The 16,432-nt window shown below is 50.8% G+C and overlaps 1 protein-coding gene across 1 annotated transcript; it reads right to left on the bottom strand.

Annotated features, from left to right (window-relative positions):
* OXTR (oxytocin receptor) lies at positions 1-15,958 on the bottom strand. The gene is made up of 3 exons (XM_017501600.2): positions 14,868-15,958; positions 602-902; positions 1-561 (listed from the first exon to the last, which is right to left on the bottom strand). Exons 1-2 carry the CDS (start codon positions 15,787-15,789, stop codon positions 655-657), a joined length of 1,170 nt encoding a protein of 389 aa, XP_017357089.1. The 5' UTR covers positions 15,790-15,958; the 3' UTR covers positions 1-561; positions 602-654.
* Between the last annotated feature and the right edge of the window lie 474 nt (positions 15,959-16,432).

Below are 16,432 nucleotides of genomic sequence, written 5' to 3'. Positions count from 1 at the left end.
TTCTTCTTTTCCAATCTGGATGCATTATTTCTTTTTCTTTCCCAACTGCTTCTTAAACATTAGCTTTTTAAACATTTTTAACCCAAGTACTAATTGAGCTGCTATGCCAGATGGTCTTATAAGGTAATCCCCTGCTCCTCAGGATATCCTCTGACAAGCTGGTCCCCAGGGACGCCAGCACTTGTCCACTCAAGGGCAAATGCACTTTGAAGTCAGGAGGATCTCAGCATCACCCTCATCTAAGTTCCCAACCCCACTCCTTACCCCAGGTCCAGAACACTGGACTTCCTGACCCAATTGGTCACCAATCTTCTATTTACCACTTTTCATAATAGCCCAGAATAAAGAATTAAAAAGATACTGGAGTGAAATTACAGGTCCAGGGGAAAAAACCACCCACCCGCTCCCCAGGGTAGCAGTGGGGTCAGGGTGGTAGAAGTACATGCAAGAGGCCAGGGGGTTGTCTGATAGCTGAGTCCCCTATCATCTTCCACCATGGAAGCCACTCTCCACCCCATTGTAGCCACCTCAAGGGGTGGAGTGATACAAACTGATAGGTACCTTACACACATCCATACGCCACCACCCAGAAGCAGACCACCCATGCCAGCACAGCCCAAGCCTCAGGAGGCAGCCCTGGCCCTGGCTGGTGGGTCACGCCATGGATGGCTGGGAGCAGCTCCTCTGGCTGGAACTGCGGTGACTCAGGACAAAGGAGGACGAGTTGCTCTTCTTGCTGGCGCTTGTCTCTCCCAGGCGGTTGCCCTTCAGGTACCTGGAGGAGCAGCACAGGAAGCGCTGCACAAATTCGTGGAAGAGGTGGCCCGTGAACAGCATGTAGATCCAGGGGTTACAGCAGCTGTTGAGGCTGGCCAGGAGCATGACGATGATGAAGGCTGAGGCTGAGCAGGCAGGGGCAGGAGAAAGGAGAAAAGGGTACTAATTAACACTAGAGCCACTTGAGACCTATTTGATTTAAACACCATTTCCTGAGCAACAGCCTTGTCCAAGTACCACATCCTGAATCACAGGATTAGTTACTAACGAGGCAAAGTTTGTCTTCTGTGCCCTTGATCACGTCGGGGTCATGACCTGAGACGTGGGTCCCACCGCCGCGGAAGTCTGACCTGCAGACCCTGACTCAACAATGGATGAATGAATGCGCTCTCACACCATTACAGTGTTTCAAGTGGGTTAGGGCTGGCCATTGGCTGCTTTCAGAGGGCAAAATGAAACCAATCGACCCAGACCCTCTGTCCATCCACACTTTTATTCCTAACAGAGGTTCTAAGTTAACACACCTTTTTTTTTCCCCCATTTATTTATTTTATTGCATTTTAGGTTTTGGGGTACATGTGAAGAACATGCAAGATTGTTGCATAGGTACACACGTGGCAGTGTGATTTGCTGCCTTCCTCCCCATCACCTACATCTGGCATCTCTCCCTTTGCTATCTCTCCCCAGCTTCCCACCCTCCACCGTCCCTCCCCTATTTCCCCCCAACTGACCCCAGTGTGTAGTGCTCCCCTCCCTGTGTACATGTGTTCTCATTGTTCGACACCCACCTACGAGTGAGAACATGCTTGTGGATAATTAACATGCTTAAGAGAATGGTTTTAGAACTGACAAAAGCTTTAGGTTTCAGGGGCCCAGAGTAAATGCTATTAACAGGTAATTCCCCTTTGATCTTCCGGGGGAGAGGCCACCCAGCATAATATTAACATGAGTAAACAGTTAGAGTGGAGACTAATGGGTGTGGGTAAGGCCTCTGATCATCTCTATCTCTCCCTAACCTAATGGACTGGCCAGCCGCCTTTGGCCTGCCCCAATAAAACCTTTTGGCCTTCCAAAAGGTTTGCGACTAATCTATAACTTTTCCTAATATATCTTTAATATTTTCTGTGATATTTTGCCAACCACCCCGAGTGAATCTCAACAGTCTTCCTCCATCTCTTTTCTTGGACATGCCCTCGGCTGTCCTCCAAACCCTCCCCACCAGGCTCAGCCCAGCCCTGGAACTGTCCCTGCCTTTCTCTCACCAGAAGCTTTCTGACCATCTACCTCCCTCAGCAAAAGCTGTATCCATCACAGCCACCTGTATCATGCATCAGTCACCCAACCAGTACTGAGCGCCTACAACCTAGACTGTCTACGAGCACAGCACCCAGAAGCTGCCACACCTAGTTTGCATTCTAGCCTCACCAGCGCTTAGTTACTTGAAGTCCCCAAGAAGCTTCGGTTTCCTAATCTTTAAATGGGCATAAGGAGAGTGCCCAAACCTCTGGGGATTGCTGCAAGGATTACAGAGTGCCTGGTACTCAGTGGGAGCCCAATAAATGGTGACTGCTATTACGACCATGTGCTGGGCAAATCAAATACAATGATAAACACCATGATGCGGGCATCTTGTGGGTTAGGTGGGCACAGGAAGGGGGTGCCACTCTAAGAAAGTAATGGCCAGCCCCACAAATGGGGCATGTGAGCTGATTCCTGAAGATGCCTATGGTTTTTCCAGGCAGGACAGGGAAGAACAGTGCTCCAGGAAGAAGGAATGGCACCAGCAAAGGTATGGCAGCAAGAAAGGGTACGACATCTTCACGGCTGATCAACTGAAAGAGTCTCCGTGAAGCTATGCCTAAGAGCACAGCTTCAGCATGACAATAAGACTCATGCAGGGAAAAAAAAGTGACATGAAAGTTATCTGAAACACTCTCTAAAAGCTATTATACTGAGGACTCATGGAGTTGCAGGCAAAATTAATGATTAGAAATCAGCTTTGAAACATTGCCTGTCACAAACTGAAACTTCAAGGGAGAAGAAAAAAAATCCTAATTCTAGGTACTTCCAAGCATGAGGATAAAAATCTGGCTTCTTTCAATGGCCTTAAATCTGAACAACCAGACATCTCCTGCTGGCAAACAAGTCCAGGCAACATCGCCAGAAACCAACAAGGAAAACAACTAGGAATTCTGTTCAGCCACCTCCTTGTGTGTTAAGGCAACTGCAAGAAGGCTGGGAAAATCCACTAGTCTTCTTTATGTCTTTTCTGCAAAATTTTTTGACAAATAAGAGTTCAAGAACTAAATCCAGGGAAGGACTCTTCACTGGGGATGCTAGAGAGGTGCACAAGCTAAATGTGACTGCTGAAGAGAACAGAGACATTTGTCAGCAAAGTCTTCAGGCACCAAGGGGAGAAGAGCAGTTGGTTGTTAGTAAATCTACGTGATTTACTTTCTGCATCAATTAATTGGTGCAAGTCACCCTGTGTTCATACATAAAAGTAATGAAGTCTGATTCCTTTTAAAAACAGGTTAGCATCCTCACAGATCAGGTTGGTTCCAATTAGTGAATCCTGTCCATTCCAAAGCCAAGATTAGGAAATCTGCCTAATGGTATGATTTGAGGGACAGAAAGCAACTTTCCTGTTCCCAAAACAAATGTGGTCCACCACTGAGAGTAAACACTTCCCATTCCTCATTTTTGAAATCCAAGTGTACCTGGGAGGGGAAAGACACCTCCTATCGGATCACCATCCTTCCCAACAGAAGTATCTCCTGGTCTAGACCAGGGGCCAGTAAACTCAGCCCATAAAACCCTGCCTACTGCCTGTTTTTGTAAATAAAGTTTTATTGGAAGACAGCCCCACCCATTCATTCACATACTGTCTATGGCTGCTTTTGCACTACAAGGGCAGAGTTTGAGTAGCTGTGACAGAGATCTTATACCCCACAAGCCTAAAAGAGTTACTGTCGGGTCCTTTACAGAAAAATCCAGCCAATCCTTGATCTAGATGCCTGTAGGAGGCACAGATGTTTAAAAGCAGGTGGGAAAGGGCTGGGGAAGGCAAGGGGAGGCAGACCCAAAGGGTAAGCTCAGATCAGCATGTCCCATACAGAAATTAGCAGAATTATACGGTTGGTACCTTTGCTTTTGAGTTGCCCAAACCTGGACACAAATGTTTGGCTCCGCTGTTTTGCAGCTGTGTATTCCTGAGCAAGTCACTTAACCTTTCTCAACCTCAGTTTCCCCATCTGTGGAATGGGAATAATAAAAGAGCTCTCCACAGAATTGTTGAGGGGTTTACTCACTTAGAGAGGATGCCAAGTACTGTTCATGATTCCTGACACTCCATAAAACTAAACAACGAATAGAGTTTAGCTATTGTCACTATTACTACACTGGTGTGTAAGTGCTCAGTAAATACGTTGTTTTTCTAATCAATAACAGAGCGAGCACCATAGGTGTGAAGCAAAGGGGTGATGCCACTCCCTGGGCTAGCATATGTCTTGGAATCCGAGGCAGCCCAGGGTGAGGATAAGCCCAGGACTCACTGGCTGAGCCTCTGGAAGCTTCAAGCCCATAGGGCAGTGTCTGTCCAGAATGACTCCTGGGCCAGACTACATGCCAAGAAGGTCAGCTTATTTGTAGATTCTCATGCCAGCTCAAAAGGCCCCACCACCAGTGTAGCCTTCAGTGTAGGATCTGCCCTTGTCAGCCAGCCTGTAATTTCTGATGGGTTTAAACGGACTGACATCTTTGGGGAGGACAGCTGGAATGACTGGGCTCCACAAGGTCAGCAGTGGACTGAAGCAATGAACTGGTACTAGGTAAGAATGCCCAAGTCAGCCTGGGCAACAAAGGGAGATCAACAAAAATTTAAAAACTAGCCAGGCGTGGTGGTGTGCGCCTATACTCTCAGCTACTCAGGAGGCTGAGGTGGGGGATCACTTGAGCCCAGGAGATCAAGGCTATAAGCCCAGATCACACTACTGCACTCCATCCTGGGCAACAGAGCAAGAACCTCTCTCAAAAAATAAAATAAAATAAAAGAATGCCTTTGTTTCATTCCACCATGCTTGGGGTCCTGGCTATATCTGCTCTCACCCTGCAGATTTCAGGTACAAGGTGGGTGGTGAAATGCTAAGATCTGTTTTAGCTCCCATGCTAGCCTGGACGTTCCACCCGGGTGAAGGGGCTGTCTCCCAACACCTGTAAAATTGTCCTCTCTCCTTTCTGCTCACCAGCATGAAGTTCTAGGGCCTCACCACCAGCCAGGTGTTCTTCCAAACGGAAATCCCTCCTGTGTTACTACTGTCTTCTTTTAAAACATGCCCACCCACTGGGTAGTGCCCATGGGAACTGACTGAAAAAGCAAATCAGACCTGGTGACTGCCTTTACATGGAGTCTAGCAAGTTTTTAGTGTGTTCTGTGGTGCCCCTGGGTGCCCATTCCCAAAGCTGCCTGCCAAATGCTCACAGCTGAGCTCTTCTCTGGGCATTGCCTTTGGCCAAAAGGAGCTGCCACACCCAATGCTCAGTGCAAATGAGCAAAGGCCAGGCCCCATGCCTTTATCTGGGCTTCTCTGAAGGGCCATGGCTGCTCCCAAGCTCCCAGGAAGACTGGCCTCCCTCCCCATTTCCACACAGTACAACTACAGTGATATCAGCGCAGAGAGGAGGACCTACAAGTCCTCATGGGCCTGACCCAGAAAGGTCTGTTGTGCAGTGAGCACCTTCTCCAGGGTCCCTGTGGAAAGGAACGTGTTCACAGTGGGAGCCCCCTGGCCTACAGAAACACTGAAGGGCAGGGTGTGCAAGCAGGGAGTGCAAGCTGGGGATATGAGCAGAAACAGCCACACAGCAAATGCCAACATCCCTTGCTGGGCAATTCTGCCCCTGGGAGAATGAACTCTGCGTTTCTACTTGGCACCATGATTCACGGAGGGGTGGGAGGCAGAGGGCCACATTCCATCTCTTCCAGCCTGGCTTTCCTCAAGCCCCAAGAACTTCCCTGTTCTGATTTCCCGGCACTCTCTCCACCCCAGCACTGAAACCCCAAAATTAGCCCAGAACAGCTGACGGGCAGCTGGCCACAGCCTCTCTGGGCTGTGCTGTTCCTGAGGCTACTGGCACGTTTCACATGACTCAAAGACATATGGCCAAGATTGGCTGGGTCAAAGCAAGTCTGTCAACTTTAAAAAAAAAACCCGCACTTGAGACACCAATCATTTGCCACGAGGCCTCCCCAGAGTACCAGGAATTCAGAATAACATCCCTTATTCCTACAAGACTATGCAGGCATCTGCGAACAAAACTATGTAAGGCCCTTTCCTAAGAAAATAATTTTTGAATGTATGCTTATAGAAAGATTGAGTCTCAATAGATACTATAGGGTGCCTTCTTAGAAAAGTCCACCATTTTACAACTGTGATTTTCCTAAAAAATCAGAGATGTGTGATCACCTAGTGCAGAGCAAGATCTGTGTGAAGAGCCAAATGAGCAGGCTATAGAGTTGAAAATGGGCTTCTTCCGAAGACACTGCTCCAATCTCGCGGGTGTGCTGGACTCACTGGGCTGGGCCTGAGGATAACCACATTCTGGAAGAAGACAAGCCAGGGTCTTCCTGCAAATGACCAGCCTTTCCCCACCCTTCAAGGGATTTCAAGACCCTCCAGCCAATCTGGGCCATAGGTATAAAAGCAAACAGGGAGTGCTGGTAAAAGAGATAATTTGTATTGAAGCTTTGCTGCTCCATGTGAAGCCAATGGCTGGCCACAGGGCATCTAATAGGCATCACCTGTTTGCTTGTCAAAATTGCAAACTCTTGGGGCCACACTCCAGACCTACTGAATCAGAATCTGCATTTTAACAAGATATGCATTAAAGTTTGAGAAGCTTCCTTCCAAGTGGCCCAAATGATACAGATAGGAAAGAAGAAATGAATAAAGTAACTGCCCACTGTTCTTGATCTCAACGCGGAATGTGCATCTGATTCTTTGCACAGTAAGCTCCTACTCATCCTTTAAAAACCCTTTTCAAATGATACTTCCCCTCTGAAACCCTCCTGATTTCTTCCCAGGGAGACAGACCAACTTATGCTTCCCCAGGGGATTTGCAGGACTTGGTAAATCAATGCCTCTATAACAGCATCATCCCATCATATTGTCATCATTTTTTGATACTCCTTGGCTGGGGGCTGTGTCTTATTGGTGGCTCTGTCTTTTGGCTACTACAGAGGCTGGAAAATAGGAAGAGTTCAATAATGAATTGAACTGAAGCATGAAACTGCTAGGCAAGAGGTCCTGATAAAACAGCCACCGCCGCCAGCATGTTAGAAGGATTAAAAATAATTTCTCTGCTCAACCACAGGATATGGCCTCCCAATAAGGTGATGGACTCAAATGCAATTCCCTCTGGGAAAATTAAGTTCACACTCAGATATGGTCAGGTGGAGAGAGAGGGAGAGAAACAGATGAGCAAGCATGCTGTTGGGGTGGGAGACATCGGCCAGGAGGGCAGAGGCCCACAGTTCCGAAGCATCCGACTGAGCACAAAAGAAGATGCTGGCAGAGGCGGCCCCTCAGGGCATGCACCAGGAATAAGGATTTGGGCCTTGGGGCTGGGACACTGGAGATCACCCAGTTACACCTCCCTCCCACCCATGCCTTAGACAAGACCCAGTCTAGGGCACCTCCAAACCAGAGCTAGAACTTCCCACCTGGCCTCCCACCTCCTCCAGGAGAGAGAGTTGTTTCTCTTTCCTTTTAATACTCTTGTTCCCAGGATCCTTGGACTTGTCACCACCTGCCAACTGAAACTGCAGCCCCTTTGCTAAAATGCCTGTGCCCAAAATGACTCCCACTCCACCAGCTACGCTGACTTGCACCAGTAGGATGTTCCACCCTCTATACAACCTAAGCCCTATTCTGAACTTCAGAAACCTGAGATTCTGAACCCCAGAAACCCGAGCTGTGGGCAGGCTCAGCCCCATACCCGGAGTTAGCACTGCTGTTCCACCTGACACTAACCCAGCAGAAACTAGGGGTGTCCCTCCCAGAGATCTTTGGGTGTACCCAGAAATCTATGACCAACCATGACCAGACTGTCCCACACTGACACGTGCCATAAGCTAGCCACAGGAGGGCGAGGGCCTGGGGAGGGCCCCTTGTCAACTCTCTTCACTAGAGGGTTGACGGATGAAAACGGAGGGTTGACAGATGAAATCAGAGGTTGTGTGGACAGGAGCCTGCAGAGGCATCAGTAACTGTTTTTTGGAATGAGTGAGTTAGCATTCAGAGGAGAAAGTCCCCCTAAACTGGAAAATCAGGGAAGGCTCCCTGAAAGAGGCACTGGATGAGGCTGCCATGTTAAGGTGTTCAGGTTGTGCACTGCACAGCTCCTAGGAACACCCTGCTCATAGACCGTGAAGTAAAAGGCATCCCCTGGAGTTGTGCCACAAAGCAGCCCACACATTGGACTTGGGCTTCAAAGGATGGGAATCCATGGAAGAGACTTATATGGATGTTCCCATGGTGGGAACAGTATTAGCCTGGGTGTGAAGGCAACAAAGCCACAGGAACTTGTAGAAAGTAGCAAGTCATCGGGCCTGTCTGGGTCTGGGGGTACACGAGGCAGGCTGGCCAGAGACCAGCGCAGGGCTAACAAAAGAGTACTCATTTGTTGGGTATTAGTTTTAAAAGATGCACAGTGGGTCTAAGCCAGCAGTTCTTAATCAGGGTTGACTTTGCCCCTTAGTGAACTTTGGAAATGTCTGGAGACAGTTTTGGTGGCCACAGTTGGCAAGGAGGTTGCTAGCAGCACATAGCAAGTAGAGGACAGGAATGCTGCTAAATATCCTACCATGCATAGAACAGCCCCTCCCTCACACACACACACACACACACACACACACACACTCTCTCTCTCTCTCTCTCTCTCTCTCACACTCTCTCTCTCTCTCTCCCCTCAAAGATCATCCAGCCCAAAATGTCAGCAGTGCCAAAGGCGAAAAATCATACTCTAAGAAGGTGATAATAGAAAGCAAAGTGTCAACATGAGGTGTGTGGCACAGCTAAGATTATGGAATTGGTGGGCATGGGGAGAATGCGAGGGGCGTGGCACCGAACCCAGAGTGCTGGGAGGGCAGTGCCATCAGCAGATGTGTAGCTGGGTGAGTGTGTCTGTGTAGGTGTTGCAGGAAGAACCCAGGATGTTGGGATCTTGGAGACAGCAGGGGAGGGCTCAGCTTCCATGGATCTAGGGCAGGGCCAGCGATCTAACAAGCACCCAGGAGATCCCCAAGCTGAAGGTGTAGACCATCAGGAAAACTGCTGGCCTAGGGTGGCAGGGGGTTAGGGGGTGGGTCATGCAGTGTGTCAGTCTCCAGTGTAACATGGCTGGGTTCCAATCCCAGCTCCACCACTTACTCAGCAGTGATTTTGAGCAGGTCACACCTCTCTGAGCCTCAGTTTCTTCATCTGTAGAACAGCCATGATGATTCCTTGCCTTGCTGCATTAGGATGAGGAGCAGAAATGGCCCAGGCACAGGTCTGACTCACAGTGGACACTCAGCCAATGGTGACTGCTGTTACCAACTAATCCCACTCCTTGCTTCACCAAAGCTGGGGCCCAGAGAGGGTGTCAAGTTCCATCACAAGCTGTTATCCCCATTGCTCAGAGAGGAATGACAGAGGTCCAGAGGCCATTAAGAGACATTGCCCCAAATGACACAGATGGCAACAAGACCAGGTACCGGAAGGGCACTGGCTATTTCCCAGTACTGTCTCCCCGGGCCGGGGCTCTGGCAAGCAGGGTCTGGTGTATAGGGTCTGGCTCCAGCCCCTGGGAGGGAGCCCTGTGGGGTTTTCTTTGCCTCCAAAAGTTGCCAGGGCAAGGTGGTAAGGTCAGCAGGTGGGCCAGTGTCTCAGGTCACACTCAGACATGCCAGCCCAGGCCACAGACCTAATCCAGCCTCCACAGAGAGCGTGATGCAGTCAGGGCACCTGCTAATCTCCTCCTGATCCGAGGCCCTCCACAACCACTCCTCCCCTTCTCACCCCTCCCCAAACCCACACAGATAGCCTGCAAATGGAAAAAAGACGTAGTAGTGCCTCACCCAAGAGGCGGGTTTGGGATTTGCTTTTCTTTGAGTTTTTTGGTTTTACTTTTTTGTCTTCTTAGTTGTTATTTATCAAACCTTTAAGGGTAAAAGAAGTGAAATCACCTCAGGGCAGAAACCCAAAGGGAACACATTAACATTAGCCAAGAACATAAAAGAACACACAATTACTTAACCGTATAAGAGTCTGAAGTTAACTGTCCACCTAATTGAGATTTATACCCAGAAGGACCGAGCTTGCGCACTCTTCATGGCCCAGAGTGAATATCCTGTCCAAACTCCTCCTGCCCGGCCCCCCATGCTCTCCACCTGACTGGGTCACCTCAAGAACAAGCCCCTCCAAGGGGCCTGGTCCACCACACCTCAGGCACAGCACTCACGGGAAGGAAAGGTAGGCGGGACATGCCAGAGGGTCCTCTGTCTCATGGAAACAGGGAGGGGCTGGAAGCTCATTCTACAGATGGGAAACAGTTCAAACCAGACTTCCTGTACCAGTCCCACACTCCTGACAGAGTTTGCTTGCCCCCAGTGATGGGGCGTCCCCTTCTTTCCCAGGTTGCCAGTACTGTTTCAGAGGGCTACTTAGAAAGTCCCTATTCCTCCTGAGTCCTGCTCTTCATACCCATCCCTGCCCCATCTCACCTCCTTGCTTCCTTTTTCCATGTATTTGACAAGCACTGGTATTTGACAATGACTGTGCAGCCTGTGCCAGGCACTGGGCACACACAAGGGAACAGGACAGGCAGCGTCCCTACCGTGACAGGACTCAAAGTCCACCTCTCTGGCCTCAACAAGCAGAAGCTCCCACCTCCCAGCCTCCCTGGACACACTGCCTGCTGTCCACTCCCATTCCCTCCACCCAGGCTCAAGAGAAGAATCCCCACCTTGTCCATCAGGAAGGGGCCATGGGTCACACCATTTAATCCTGACAACAACCCCACGAGGTGGCCCATGCTATCCTTATTACAAGGAGGAGGAGGCTGAGGCTCCAAGGGGGTAAAACAACTGGCTTATGGACACCGGACTGGGCATTTTACCAGGGAGATGCTGGAAAGAGAAGACGAGAGACAGAGACCCTAAATCCTGTCCACCATACCCAACCAACATCAACCAACCCTAGAAATGCAAAAGCCCCTACTCTACCAAGTGCCCTCCTCATCCTCATCTACTCCCTCAGAACTGCCCTAGGGTCAAAACCCCTGAAACCAGCAGCAAAGCAAATGCCACTGGGTTCAAGGGAAAAGGCTGATGCCAAACCTTTGGCTTTGGAATTTAATTCTGAAAGATATAAAAAGGGCTTATCAAATCCTGCATGGGGCATCAGTCTCACCAGCCGCACCAAGTCAGCACCCAGCAGCATCTGGCTGCTTTGAAGAACAGATCTCATGAAATCATTCAGACGCTCCCATTGGCTCTCTCTTCTGAATAACAGAAATATTTAAACTGAAAGTTTTCCTCTTTGGTTCTTATAAAAAGTAACCATGTGTAGAGCTTGTCCATACACACAGAGACTTTATTATTATTAATAGTATTATTATTATCATTATATCTTTATTTTCCTTTTCTTCTCCCCACTCTCTGCTTTATCCGAGTTTGTTCATATGTATTTTATCTTGTTGAGTTCCTAAATTTTTGTGCCCCACTGCACATTACTGGAACAAGGTGAGCACTAAACCCATAAAGGCAGCCCTTGGTATTTGTGAATGAGGGAATTAAGTTGCTCAAGGGAGAGATGGAAAAGAGGGAGCAAACGCTGAAGGAGAGAGGGACTTTGGGTCCCTGGGCCACCACATCTGTAGCCACCAGAACCGTGACATCCCACCCACTCTGGTAGCCTTGATGGGTGGTTGTTGACTAAGCTTTCTGACCTCCCAGAGGTTTTCCTGATGAAGCAGGAACAGACCCACGTGTGCCCCACCTCTCCTGCCTCCCTGTGAGCCTGCTCCTCCTGCAAGCATCCCTGGATGGCATCACACTGTTGGCCACAGGCTCCAGTACTGGTTACTCAGGTGATGAGTGAGGTAAGGGGCCCTGTACTAGATATTTCCGCATCTAAATTCTGTTCTCTTGGAGAGGAAAGTGGGGCTGTGCATTAATTCCACTTTTCCGATAACAACCTCTTGAGGTAGCTCTAGTGTGGTTCTCTTTTATTCCTTCCTTAACACTTGCTGGTGGCCTCTGGATTGAGAGGTATCTCCAAAGTGATGCAGACACCATTTCTGCCTGCTATTGCAATTACCCAAATTAAGGCCAAGTGGGCACAGGGCTGTCGTTCTGAGCTTGCAGCCACTCTGACCCCTGCAGCCCTGAGGCCTGGGCATGATTTGGCCAGGCTGGTGGTGGCCAGAGTCCAAGTTGTCACCTCTGTGTTTGATGAGGCGCTCACATCTGGACTGAGCTGCTGCTCCTGGCTGTGTGCGTAAGACAGTGGGGAGGTTCCGGCTGTGGCAGCATCATGAATCCCTGCCAGGCTGTGTTTGGATTCTTCTCAGCATCTGGGACAAAATGCAGAGGGGAACCAAGAGAAGCCCTAGGTTTTTCATGGAACACCCACCCTTCCCTGTGAATTCCTAAGGAAGCAAAGGGAAGTGGGACCTGAAATTCTTAAAGCCCCCTTCTTTCCCTGCCCCTTGGGCTTGAGCCCCTTGGGTCTGTCTCTACTGAAGGTCTCATCCCCTGAAAAGCCTTGGAGGACCACAAACAGTCAAGAGGCCTGTGACCTTCACTCTGGCCAGGATCTGTGTGCGTCTGTTTCTCTCTCCTCCCTCTCTCTCTCTCTCTCTCTCTCTCTCTCTCTCTCTCTCTCTCTCTCGTTTCTAAGACAAAGAAATCAAATGTTGACATGCTTTTAAAGTGTAGAAAAGATCTAAACTTCACTTCATGGTTCATGTGACGTGTGCGCTGACCACATACTCTCGTTCTTCTGGGCGGACATACAGTGAGAAAGAGGAGTGCAGATTGGGGGTGCTGAATAGTGGGGAGCCATAGGAGGTGGGGTCTGGGAGGAGCAGAAAGGAGAAAAATCACCAGAGACTCAAGACATGAATGGGAGAGACGAGGGGACCCCAAGGAGAGAGGAGCAAAGTGTCTGTTGAATGAATGAACTGAATGCTGAAGTGTCCTCATTCTAAAAGCAAGACACTAAGGCTCAAGAGGAATAAAGGGATCTCTCACCCAACGTTCCAAAGCTAGTAAGGGCTGGAGGGGGGCTAGACCCCCACATCTCCCCAGTACCTACTCCAACTGGTGCTGGTTTCACTTCCTTGATAGTGTTTGAGCTCCTCAAGAACTGGATCTGGTTTTTTCGGATCTGCCCAGGAAACAGGTGTGGCCCTACGGCCTTACTTAGAGACTTCCAACCCTGGTTTTTGCCCAACCCAACTCCCTCACCATGTGCCCTTCATTAGAACCCTGGCACAGAAAACACCAGCTTTGCCTCTGACTTGCTGTGTGACCTGGTGCAAGTGCCTTCCCCTCTTTGGGCCCTAGAACCCTCTCTGTAAGGTATGACCAGGGGCCATGAGCGTTCAGTAAATATTGACTAACCAGTGTGTTGGCCACTAAAGCAAACACTGAGCTAACTAGGAGGGCTCCATAAAGCCTGTCTGTGAATTCCAGAAAGGATCAAAGCAAAGTTACCAAACTGAATAAAAGCAGCTGGCACTGAGATTTCAGCTTCCCAGGATGCATGCATTTGAGACTATTGGGAGCAGTGGTGACTGCACACAGAAATGGGACATTTGCAGTGTCTGGAGTGCAGAAAGGGTGAAAGCAAATCCCTTGGTCTTTCTTTACAAACATTTGAAGTCCCCAGCATCCAGCATGTGTTATGGAATTACCTTCAAACAAAAACGTGTAAGTCATTCACCACCAGCAATCACCCCTCCTGCTCTTTCCAAATGAGCTACTGGAATGGGGTTGGCAGGCAGGGGGCGACGGGAAGCTGCCTGGTGCTCTATGCCTTAGGGACAGTCATCCAGCACCAGCCATAAACACCAGAGCCCCAGGGTGCCTTTGTTCCTCCAAGCATTCTCCCTAGGTTGCCTTCTTCTATGCCCTCCTCCTAGCCTTCTGGCACAGGCCAAGAATGGACAACAGCTCCACCCTCAGCCTTGTTCTCAGCAGTCCTCCATCCTGGAAGGCATATTCCCCACCTACAGAAATCACCGAGCCTCTCCCTCAAACCTGAATGTCCACCTCCCAGCTCCCTTCTCTTTCCCCCAAGTGGAAGTGACGTCTCAGTCCTGGGTGCTCTCCTCCCTAAGCCTACCCAGCGCTCCTTGCAGTACTCTGCCTAGAGACTCATCACCTCCACTCCATGAAGGGTTCAGGGATCTGTCTTCACCTTCCTCTTGGAATCCTCTTCTCCCACAACACCCTCTTCAACTGCTAGGTGCTTGGTTGGACAAATAGCCCACCCCTGCAAGGCCGTCCTTGTCCAAACCAGACTTCCTGGCTTCAGGTGGACTTCTTGAACTTAAAGTGGAAGTTCAGCTTAACATGCACTTAAAGTTGAAGGAGGTTGAGCTTGGCCACGGGTTCAAAACTTACCTCTGCCACCTCCTCCTAAGCATGTGGGAAAGCAGATGGAGTTGAACCTGTTTCCTCCACTGCGGTAATAAACCATACAGCCCACATGCAGCCCAACGGTAATAAACCATACAGCCCACATGCAGCCCAACAGCTGTGCTAGCGACTTTAACTGCGTTTTCTCATGGCATTCCCCTACTGCCTGGTGACAGTTGGTACTTTTATCCTTACTGCCACCTTACCCAAGAGAAAGTAAAAGCTGGGGTAGGTTAATTGCCCTAAGTCACTTTGCCAAGGGATGATGGAGCAATGACTCTATGGGATTTCAAACCCGCTTATCCCCCAGGAAGTCCACAGACCCCTGGACGTTCTGAGGCAGCAGGACATGGCCTCCCCAGCCACCAGGCTCCTTCCTCCTGGGTCTCCCAGCCCTGGCTACCTTCCTTGGGCGCGTTCGCATCCCAGACGCTCCACATCTGCACGAAGAAGAAAGGCGTCCAGCACACTATGAAGGCCAGCACAATGATGAAAGTCATCTTGACCGTGCGGATCTTGGCCTTGGAGATGAGCTTGACGCTGCTGACACGCGCCAGGGCCATGCGCCCTCCGGCGCCAACCACCGCACCCTCTGGCGCCTCAGCTGCCGCTGCTGCAGCGGTCTTGAGCCGCAAGTTCTGCCAGATCTTGAAGCTGATAAGGCCGTAGCAGGCGGCTAGCACGATGACCGGCACGATGTAGACAGCTAGTGTGATCCACGTGATGTAGGCCTTGGGTCCCCAGGGCTCGATGAAGACAGCCCAGCAGTCGAAGACGCCGTCAGCCACCTCGCGCAGCGAGAAGATGTGCATCTGCGGCACGCTGGCCACCAGGCAGCCAAACCACGTGGCGAGCACAGCCAGTCGGTCGGTGCGGCGGCGCAGCGAGCGCAACGGCTGGCAGATGGCCAGGCAGCGGTCCAGCGACATGAGCAGCAGCAGGTAGGTGGAGGCGAACATGCCCACCACCTGCAAATACTTGACCAGGCGGCACAGCAGGTCGGGCCCGTAGAAGCGGAAGGTGATGTCCCACAGCAGCTGTGGCAGCACCTGGAACACAGCCACCACCAGGTCTGCAATGCTCAGGTGCTTCATGAAGAAAAAGAGGCGCGAGTGCTTTTGGCGCGTGGTGCGCAGCGCCAGCAGCACACACGCATTCCCACTTAGCGCCAGGAACAGGATGAGACACAGCACCGCCACCTCCACGCGTGCCAGAGCCTCGTTGCGCTGTGGGGGTCCAGCGGTGCGGTTGCCCTCGGCCCTCGGAGGCGCGGCGCTAGCGTTGACCACCTCCGCACTCCAGTTGGCTGCGAACGCGCCCTCCATGACCCTGGCGGCCGCGGTGCGCCCAGGTCTTCAAGCCCTTTATGGTGTGGCGCGGAGGGGCGGGGTCTCACGTGTCGGAGGGTGTGGGGGCGCCTGGGATTCTAGTCCTGGAGACTCCACGCACAGATCTGCTGGGTCCACCCTGAAACAAACCGGGAGGGCCGTGAGGAGACCGGCGCGTTTCTCTTCAGACGCGGGTAGGGAGCGCTTGCCCCGTTCCCAGGAACACAAGTCATCTGAAACACGGGGCACAACGGCCGGCCGCGGTGGAGAGGTACCTCCTCTGAGCCACTGCAAATGAGTGGGAATCCACTACCAGCCACAAGCCCAGAGCCCCCAAGACGCCCGTTCCTTGGGAAGTTCAGCAGCTTCCACTGGGGGAGAAGGGAGGGTCAAAATTAGCCACTTTCCTCCGGGACTGGGAATCTAAAACCAAACCGTCTCCCCAAGGGATCTCAAAACTTCCTGCCTGCCCCACGCCCCTACCCTGAGCACACCCACCTCCGCAGGACCCCCAAACCAGCCCCTCTCCTAGTAAACGTTAATTCAAGTACTTCCTCTGGAAATCCCCAAACAGCCCCTTGCCTGGGAAACCCCAGCTCAGGGCCACCCCGTCTAACCCCCTTTACTGTCACTCCCTAAA

Source organism: Cebus imitator, unplaced genomic scaffold, assembly GCF_001604975.1.
Source record: "Cebus imitator isolate Cc_AM_T3 unplaced genomic scaffold, Cebus_imitator-1.0 Scaffold281, whole genome shotgun sequence".
Classification (NCBI taxonomy): Eukaryota; Metazoa; Chordata; class Mammalia; order Primates; family Cebidae; genus Cebus; species Cebus imitator.
This window is presented reverse-complemented; position numbering and strand designations above follow the sequence as displayed.